Source organism: Megalops cyprinoides, chromosome 19 (assembly GCF_013368585.1).
Source record: "Megalops cyprinoides isolate fMegCyp1 chromosome 19, fMegCyp1.pri, whole genome shotgun sequence".
Taxonomy (NCBI): Eukaryota; Metazoa; Chordata; class Actinopteri; order Elopiformes; family Megalopidae; genus Megalops; species Megalops cyprinoides.
This window is the reverse complement of record NC_050601.1, coordinates 1,635,990-1,645,978: the sequence shown is the minus strand read 5'-3', so window position 1 is coordinate 1,645,978 and position 9,989 is coordinate 1,635,990. Positions and strand designations below refer to the sequence as shown.

Here is a 9,989-nt window from a genome sequence, read left to right as displayed (position 1 = left end):
GGTGCAGTACCTGTTTTCTGCCACCAGGGGTCACAGTGTGTACACCGATGGGGTGAAAGTGGGCGTCGTCATTTCAGGAAGCCAGATTGTCACGACTAGACGGTCATGCTGGGATTGGGGGGGGGGTTGGGGCATATCTCTTCGCCACTCTGTGAGCTGTAAGGAGGGCTGTTTTGGGCTGTGTTTTTAATAGAGCAGGCTAGTGATATAGATACATGCTACTGAGTCAAATGCAGCATGTGGAAAAGATCAGGTCTTGTTGACAAAAGTTTCCAAGCTCACAGGGCTGAACTGTTTATCCCTCTGGTTTCGCACAGCTGGTCACCCAGACAGTCTGTGTGCCGTGCTGCTCGTCACTGAAACTGTTTTATTTTACCGTGTTTTATTTGTAGGACATATGTTAGGGAATAGGAGGTCTGCTTCACTAGTTTGGTTTGGCAGAACTGGCGCATCTTTGAGGGATACTGAGACATGCACGTATTTCCTGCAAATCCATTTTGTAACATTTCTGTCTGCAACCCAGCGAAGGAACAGAGCATAAATTCTATTATAATATAATAAGGTGATAATGATGACACAGCCTTTCCTCTAAGCCTGGGGAACTGGCCACACTGTGTGGGCACAACCTCACCTGACGCAAACCCCTCTTACCTGCACCTCACCTGGCCTATAACACCCACCCAACATGTCTGACAGATTCCAGTCAGCAAAGACATGCATCTCTATATAAGAGACTACATGTACACAATTTCATAAAGTACGTGATTTAATAAAGAAAACATTCATAATCATGACTGTAAATCATGCTGTAAAATGGTCTGTCATCTCTGGTTCAGATTCATACACTATAATGTAATGAAAAACACCTGGCAAAAACGACAATTCATTCTGGGTAAAAGACGCACACACACACATCGCCTCTCTCTCTCTCTCTCTCTCTCTGTCTCTCACACACACACAAACTGCTCATCATATGCCCAGCTTCTTCTCAATCTCTGCTCGCAGTTTATTCTTCTGGATCTGAGAAGGGGACAGAGAGAAGACGCCGTGGGGTTAACCCCTGCCCTGCTCTCAAGAGACAGGAAGCTCGCACAGGAGCGGAGGCCTTACCTTCCCCGAGACAGTGAGCGGGAATCCCTTCACAAATGTGACGTAGCGGGGAATCTTGAAATGGGCGATCTGCAGGGAGGGCGTGACAGGAGAGAAGCTCACAGTAAAGACAGGTGCTATGCTGACGACAGGACAGCACAGGTGTGTCAGTGCAGGTACAGGTGTTAGTCTGAGGTGGCTGGTGCCTCCTGCCTTACCTGGCCCTTGCAGTAGGCTTTGAGCTCCTCAGCAGAGCACTCCTGCCCCTCTTTCAGCTTGATGCAGGCACACACCTCCTCCCCCATACGCTCGTCCCGCACCCCGATCACCTGCGGGGGGCGACGGAGAGCGACAGGGGGGAGGGGGGTGGGGGGGAGGAGAGGGAAAGAGGCAGGGTCAGGGTAACAGAGAGAAAGAAAAGACCACAAATACCCATTACAAATCTACACGCCCATTCTCCAGACCTCCATCCCCCCATAAAACCACATCGTCATGGAGCTGCTAGACTGTTGTGTGTGTATTAAACCAAACGTGTTGCCTTTTGATTGGTTCGCGTCAGTCCATGGTGGAGAGCACACTGTTCTGGCTGCCACCCTAAATTTCCTATTGCTACCACTAACACCATCACCCCCCCCCATGTCTTCCTCACCTGTATCCCCTGACTCACCTGTGCCTCCAGCACCTTGGGGTGGGTGTGCAAGAACTGCTCAATTTCAGCAGGGTAGATGTTCTCACCCCCCCTGATAATCATGTCTTTGATCCGGCCTTCGATTCGGCAGTATCCATACTGATCGAGGCTGGCTATGTCTCTGTGTCAGGGTGAGAATATTGAAAGGAGCATGTCAATGTCTGCTTTGGGTAGAATTTCTCTTTACAATACACGACAGGCACACATGCATGTATGTATGCACACACTTAAGCAGTGTTAAAAGGAGTCAACACCTATGCAAAGTATGCACACACAGTATGCACACACAGTATGCACACACACACCTACCCGGTCCTGTACCAGCGGTCCTTGGCGATGCACTCCTCCGTTTTTTTGGGGTCGTCCCAGTACTCCAGCATCACACAGTACCCCCTGATCATCAGCTCTCCTGACACCCCCAAGGGTACTATCTCCCCTGAGGAGGGGTCCACCACCTTAGCCTGCAATCAGCCCCACCTTCATCATCATCGTCATCATCATCGCCATCAGCAGAACGATCATTACCATCACCACCACTGCCAACATCATCATCATCATCTTCACCTGCACACAGGTGTAGGTAGGTACACACAGCTGTGCATTGATGCAGACAGGTGTAATCAGACACAGACAGGTGTACATGTACAGGTGTAAACGTGTAGGTACTCAGACACACCTCAGTATGGTTCATGATGCAGCCCACAGTCTCAGTCTTCTTCTCCAGGTTGTCCAGAGGGTACCCTAGGAAGGTGACCGGGCTGTTCTCTGTGGTGCCGTACCCTATCTGAGCCATAACCAGGGGCACAGAAGACATGAGACAACCGCAGAGTCCGTCAGGAGCTCCTCGACCCAAACCACAGCGTGTCTCAGCTCTGTCTACGGTCCACATATCCGATGTACCTGAGCTATACCTGAGCTGTTTCCAGTCCTCCGCTCCAGGGCAGCTATATCTCAATCAAACAGCTGTTTCTACAGCAAACTGATCCTGGGTTTAATCGATATTCTGTATGAGGTTCACCACACACCCAGAGGAGCCGAACACAGTGAGCCTGTTGATCACGTAAAAACAACAAACACAGCAATGCTCACTCCCGGATGATGGGATGCAAAATGGGTGGAGCAATCACAGGTCATCACAGTGACTGTGAGAGTGTGTGTGTGTGTGTGTGCGTGCGTGCATGCATATGTGTGTGTGTGTATTTGTGTGTGTGTGTTGTGTGTCAGGGAGGTGAGCAGGACTGTAGCAGGACTTACCATCAGCTCCTTAATGTTCATGGCAGTAATAGTTTTCTTCATGATCTCAGGTGGACATGGAGACCCAGCCATGATTCCTACAGCACAACACATACATATCACACACACACACACGCATCAGAAAACACATGCTCTCATCCTGCATACACACATACACACACACACAGGCCCTCTCACCTGCCTCTACAGATGACAGGTCATACTTGTCCAGGTCTGGCTGCCCCAGCATGTCAATGTACATGGTGGGAGTGCCGTAAACAAAGGTGCACCTGGGACAGGTGGGACAGGTGAGACAGGTGAGACTTGGGACAGGTGTGACAGGTGAGAGGTGAGACATGGAAGAGGTGAGAAAGGTGAGACAGGTGAGACTTGGGACAGGTGAGACAGGTGAGACTTGGGACAGGTGTGACAGGTGAGAGGTGAGACATGGAAGAGGTGAGAAAGGTGAGACAGGTGAGACTTGGGACAGGTGAGACAGGTGAGACTTGGGACAGGTGTGACAGGTGAGAGGTGAGAGACAGGTATCAGGGGCTACCTCTCTTTCTGTATAGCCTCCAGGTTGGCCCGGCCGTCGTAGGCGGTGGAGGGAAAGACAAGCGTGACTCCATGCAGAGCCATGTTCATACCTCCTCCCACCGAACCAAAGCAGTGATACAGGGGTACAGGCAGGCACACTCGAACCTGCGGCTGGGGTCAGAGGTCAGGGGTCAGGGGTCAGAGCCGCCCCTCCCCCTACATCTACAGAGATGCACGTGTGTGTGTGTGTGTGTGTGTGTGTGTCTGTGTATGAGCGTGTCCGTGTGTGTGTATGTGTGCGCGTGAGCGTGTGTGTGCATGAGCGTGTATGTGTGCGTGTGTGTGTATGAGTGTGTCCGTGTGTGTGTGTGTGTGTGTGTGTATGTGTGCGTGTGTATGTGTATGTGTCCGTGTGTGTGTGTGTGTGTGTGTGTATGAGTGTGTCCGTGTGTGTGTGTATGAGTGTGTCCGTGTGTGTGTGTGTGTGTGTATGAGTGTGTCCGTGTGTGTGTGTGTGTGTGTGTATGAGTGTGTCCGTGTGTGTGTGTGTGTGTGTGTGTGTGTGTCCCCGTGTGTGTGTGTGTGTGTGTGTATGAGTGTGTCCGTGTGTGTGTGTGTGTGTGTGTATGAGTGTGTGTGTGTGTGTATGAGTGTGTGTGTGTGTGTGTGTGTGTGTGTGTGTGTGTGTGTGTGTGTGTGTGTGTGTGTGTGTGCAGACTCACCCTCCAGGCATAGCCCACACGCAGCCCTATGAAGTAGGCGTTGTTGACGATGTTGTGATGAGATAAAGTGGCCCCTTTCGGACTCCCTGTTGTCCCCTGCAGACAGACAGAGAGACAGAGAGATGGACACACAGACAGATCAGCTGCATGCATGTTGATGCTGTGTATTAACAGATACACACAAAGCTGTAAAGTCAACAGTGTAAACGGGATGACAATACGGTCATTACTGATATACAAGAAATCCATGTATGAGTCTATGAGTATGATGTGACTGACTTACTGGCATTGTTCATGAATGGTTTCATAATATGAATGATAAATGATGACGATGGTGTGTGTGTGTGTGTGTGTGTGTGTGTGTGTGTGGGAGCAGGGTACCGATGTGAACTGGATGTTGATGGGGTCGTCGAAGGACAGCTTCCTCTGCAGTGCCTGCAGCTCCTGCAGATGCTGGCTGCCTCCCGCCTGCATGACGTCGTCCATGTGGAGCATCCCTGGCTGCCGGCTGTCTGTCACGATCACCATCCGCAGGTCTGGCAACCTGGAGACACGGACTGCATTAGGGACGTCTGTGTGTGTGCACGTGTACTCTACATCTGAGCTTTGTATGTGTATGTATGTGTGTGTGTGTTTGTGCATGTATGTACGTACTGTATGTGTGTTTGTGTGTGTATGTATGTGTGTGTGTCTATATATGTCTGTGTGTGACATTACATTACATTATGTTACCACAATTTAGCAGACGCTCTTATCCAGAGCAACTTACATCAGTTACAGGTTCTTACAATGTTATCCATTTATACAGCTGGATATTTACTGAGACAGTTCTGGGGTAAGTACCTTGCCCAAGGGTACAGCAGCAGTGCCCCTGTGGGGAATCAAACTGGCAACCTTTCAGTTCAGAGTCCTGTTCCTTAACCACTGTGCTACACTGCTGCTGCATGTGGTGGTTGTGATACACTGAGTCAGTGTGTCAGCGGGTCAGTGCGTAGATGCCCGAGTGTGTTTGTTAGCGCTCAGGTGTGTGATCGCGGCACGGTACCTGGCGCTCTGGAAGCCGTTGGGCCCGGCCGTCTCCATCTCCGGGCAAATCTGCCGCAGCATGTCGCAGTAACTCTGCGTCTTAAACTGCGTGGGGCACACCACCGCGTTGCACTGCACCTGCAGACACAACCGCAGATCTGTGTGTGTGGTACTGTACTGAGGTCTGCGCTTGTCATGTTCCACCGGGATCTGTGTGTGTTGTACTGTACTGGGGTCAGTGTGTTGGTGCACTGTAGTGGGATCTCCGTGTTTAATTATATTGTGTATCTGCATATCGTGTGCCATATACACACTCTCTCTAACATACACATACAGTACATACACACTGTACACTGTCTCACACACACTCTCTCTAACATACACATACAGTACATACACACTGTATACTGTCTCACACACATACAGACAGTCTCTGTATCACACACATACACACACTCACACACACACAGTCTCTGTATCACACACACACACACACACACACACACACACACACAGTCTCTGTATCACACACACACACACACACACACACACATAAAGTCTCTGTATGGCATGCTCAGGTGGATGCCTCATTAGCTCCAGCTGCAGACCACCTCACTCTTACCCACCTTCCTCAAGGCAAACTCCAGCTCCTGCAGCTGATAGGCTGGGTTCACAGACACCTGCAGAGAGACACAACAGGACGATACAGCAGGTGAGTGTGTGTGTGTGTGTGTGTGTGTGTGTGTGTGTGTGTGTGTGTGTGTGTGTGTGTGTGTGTGTGTGTGTGTGTGTGTGTGTGTGTGTGTGCACACGTGTGTGTGTGTGTGCGTGTGCGTGTGTGTGAGTCCACATGCCCACTTCCAAGCCTGAACATGCCTGTCATCTACACTGCACTGTATGAGAGTCTGGGGTTTGCCCTCCAAACTGGCTATATGAAATGCTCCATTCCGTTACCTGTTCTGACAAGTGTGATCATTACTGAAGTAACAGCGTGGAAAACAAACACCCTGCCACACATACAGCCACTCCCCTCCCCTTCTCCAGGCCGCTTCCCTGAAGATAAGACATGTTCAATTCCCAATAGATTAACATTGTCATCACATTAGCACACATACTGCCCTGCTCTCCTGAGTTTCCTCTGGGAGGTGTGTGCCTGGCCTCCTGCCAGCAGAGGGCGCTCACCAGTATGATGCCAGCCTTGGCTGTGGCGAACTGGAACAGGATCCACTCGTAGATGTTGGGCCCCCACATTCCCAGCCTGTCCCCTCTCTTCATTCCCAGCGCCAGCAAGCCTGCAGCTGCCTGGTCCACCTGCAACACCACAGAACCCAGGTCAGCAGCACAGCGTACAACTAAACCCACATTAGTGCTGATCATGCACCAGAAGCCTCGTGTACCTGAACCCAGGTCAGCAATGAAATGCACCTCACACAACACACACACGCATGTACACACACCAGAAGGTGGGTAGGTTACCACATAAGCAACTAAATACTAACACACACACTCACACACACACACACACACACACACACACACACACACGCTCCTCAGTCAGCCTTGTCATGGGTCTGTATGTCAGTATGCCGTGTGTAAGAGATATTCATGTGAGGATGTCAGTGTGCCGCTGACAGCAAAAAAGGGGCAATACACAGTATACAGCTATATATGTATATACTGAGGGAAAGACTCAATAAGCCAGCTATGGAGAGAGAGAAAGAAGAAGAGAGGACGAGACAGAGAGAGACAGGGGGAGAACAGGGATGAGTAAAAAAGGCGGTAGAGAAGAGACAGATCAGAGGAGATTTAATGACCTAAATAAAACACTCAAGCATACAGTTATTGTGTAAGAGATGTGTGTTCCAATGAATGTTTAACTGGTACAATAACAGCAGCTACCAGTTATGAAGGTCTGAAGTCCAAACGCAGTCATGCACAAGCTGTACCTGCAAATCTGATCTGGTCTGTCTACGGCATCTCCCTTAGTGGGAACCAACACATGGAAATTCATTTTCAGTATGTGAAAATCCTCCATAGGGCTGCTTTAGCTGTTGTTCCCAAACTAAACAGGCTATTTCATGCACACGTTGCAAAATGACAGAGTTTTTCAAATATATTCTACAACAGTCTATTCTACAACTGCATATATAAAAGTGAAAATAACATAACAAAACACACTATAGAATCTAAATATTTTGCAGTTTTTTCAGACCACAAGATGCTCCCTTAACACACACACACCACACATACACACACACAAACATATGGATGCTTCTTTGTTCTGATCAATGATAAAGACAAGCTTCTTAGTGAGGAACTTTAGCCTGCACTGTAATGACCTTTTCTACAGCACTGTACATAGTGATGAAACAGTACCGTCATGTATGGTGTCCCTAGCTCTAACAGTCCACTATCCTTTTAAGGTTCCTTGAGTTTGGAAATTTTAAGTACATTCAACATCACCAATTATGACCTTAGATGTATATCTTCCCTGGTGTGTACCCACTTGTACATCCATGCAAATGTGTGTGCGTGTGCGCATCTGTGTGTGTGGTGTGCGTCTGCGTGTGTATGTGCATGTGTGTGAGTGCATCTGTGTGTGTGCATGTGCGTGTGTGTGAGTGTGTGAGTGTGTGTGTGTGTGTGCGTGCGTGCGTGCGTGCGTGCGTGTATATGGGACCCATGACGGTATAATTCTTGCATGTATGTCAGCATTTCATTGCTGTCCTCTGGTGAAAGTACAGTCTGCCAGGATGTGCAGCTCCACGGCAAAACTGCTTACTCTTCCCCTCAGGTCAGTGTCATCCTGTTCTCCACATTGGACTTCCTGTTTTCACGCTTCCTGTTTCTTTGTGTGAGTGTGTGTGTGTGTGTGTGCGTGCGTGCGAGCGTGTGTGTGTGTGTGTGTGTGTGTATGTTTGTAGTGCTGAGTGCTCTTGCTCTGACAGGGTCAAGGTAGTCTGAACCTCCCGCGCGTTTGGCAAGCCCCGGCGTGAAGCGTACAGCGCCGTGTGAGCGTGTTTGTGTAGGCAGACCAGTGACTCAGAGTCACAGCCACGGAATCAGGATCTCAGCCATTGAAGGGGGCGAACGAGGGGCACAGTTTGAGGATGAAAAGGAGGAGTAGGAACAGAGGTGAGGAGGAGCAACGAAGTTAGACAGAAATGATATAAGAAAAGACTGAGGCTGAGGAGGAGCAACGAAGTTAGACAGAAATGATATAAGAAAAGACTGAGGCTCAGGTGCAGGTGCAGAGTAATAAAGGTGCAGATCTGCAGGCCCCAGGTGCAGGTACGGAATAGTGACATGGGCGGGGGGGCTCACGTCTTGCTGAAACTGTGCGAAGCTCTTGCGCAGGCCGTCCTGCAGGAAGACGACGGCCTCGCGGTCCGGCCAGCGCTCCACGGCGCTCTGCAGGGTCTGCCCCACCGTGGAGGACTTCAGCGGCAGCGAGGACGTGCCGTGGACATAGCTGGTGGTGACAGACGGCACGTTGGGGGAGCTGTCCACATGGAGTGCACTGGGGGGGGGAGGGAGAGAGGGGGGGTGGGAAGGAGAGAGAAATGTGTCTGAATTGAGGAAAACTGAAAGGTTAAGGGCTGGGCAAGTTAAAATCGCAGCATTACCACATTTTTGGCCCATGTTATTACCCCCTTTCATCTAAGCTCTGAAGAATGACAGAATTATTTTATTACACAGGAAAGTGCCAGAACAAACACAAGCTTCAATCCACCAGTGGACTTACACCAGAGACAAAAACATTTGGCCATGTATCAAATTAAGCCATGAAAGCAGACTCCTTCCCCCGGAGGCACGGCTCCAGTCATTGTTGGTGTAATCTGTGTCACATTGACAGAGCCACGCCCTAAGCACAATGACCTGAGAGAGAACCAATACCCACAATGCACCTGGGGAGACACGCTGGGGCAGTGCCACCGGTATACAACTGTAAGAGCCCCACGTCAGCGCTGTTCTCAGCCCCCGAGAGATGCACTACTGTACGGTCAGTGGAAGCTCTGCGCAAACTCTGCGGTTTAAAAATTACTTGCTCAGGAACAGGGGGTCCAGAAATCAAAAAGCCACCTGACCCACATGAAAACATATATCATATATTACATGAGCATCTTACCATTTTTATTTTATTTAATTTATTTTTTATTTTTATCTTTTTTATTTTTATTTTATTTTATCCTTTATGTCCTTGATGATGATTGAGCTTTTCTGCTGGCTGTGAAACAAATTGCCCCCTTGGGGATAATAAAGATACTTTGACCTTGATCATATTTTTGCCATTTAACAGACACTCATACCCAGCATGACTTACATTACAGTCTTTCATGCTATCCATGTTACCCATTCACCCATTTATACAGCTGGCTATTTACCGAGGCAGTTGTGGGTTAAGTACCTTACCCAAGAGTACAGCAGCACCGCAGTATCTGATTCGATTCCCCAGCGGGGAATCAAACCAGCAAACTTTTGGTTACGTTTCCTGCACCTTACCCACCATGCCACACTGCTATCTGGGTTCAGAGTTGGTGGTTACTTCACTTAACTGCGGCCCGGTCAGGCAGCCCTGACATGCAATGCCTGCAGTGTTACGCGAATCAGCAGACTCCCGTAATCTCGCCTCGCTGTGGGAGGACTCGTGAGGACAAGCGGGCCTATCTGCTCGAGTCCACTGGGGGAGGCCC

The 9,989-nt window shown here is 49.5% G+C and overlaps 1 protein-coding gene across 1 annotated transcript; it reads right to left on the bottom strand.

The window, feature by feature from the left end:
* Window positions 1-35: 35 nt before the first annotated feature.
* Window positions 36-8,926, bottom strand: acsf2 (acyl-CoA synthetase family member 2). Its single transcript, XM_036552759.1, has 16 exons — window positions 8,922-8,926; window positions 8,620-8,815; window positions 6,478-6,606; window positions 5,922-5,975; window positions 5,315-5,433; window positions 4,651-4,813; window positions 4,270-4,365; window positions 3,567-3,718; window positions 3,209-3,300; window positions 3,032-3,108; window positions 2,454-2,561; window positions 2,087-2,238; window positions 1,757-1,898; window positions 1,308-1,418; window positions 1,111-1,179; window positions 36-1,020 (listed from the first exon to the last, which is right to left on the bottom strand). Exons 1-16 carry the CDS (start codon window positions 8,924-8,926, stop codon window positions 970-972), a joined length of 1,716 nt encoding a protein of 571 aa, XP_036408652.1. The 3' UTR covers window positions 36-969.
* Between the last annotated feature and the right edge of the window lie 1,063 nt (window positions 8,927-9,989).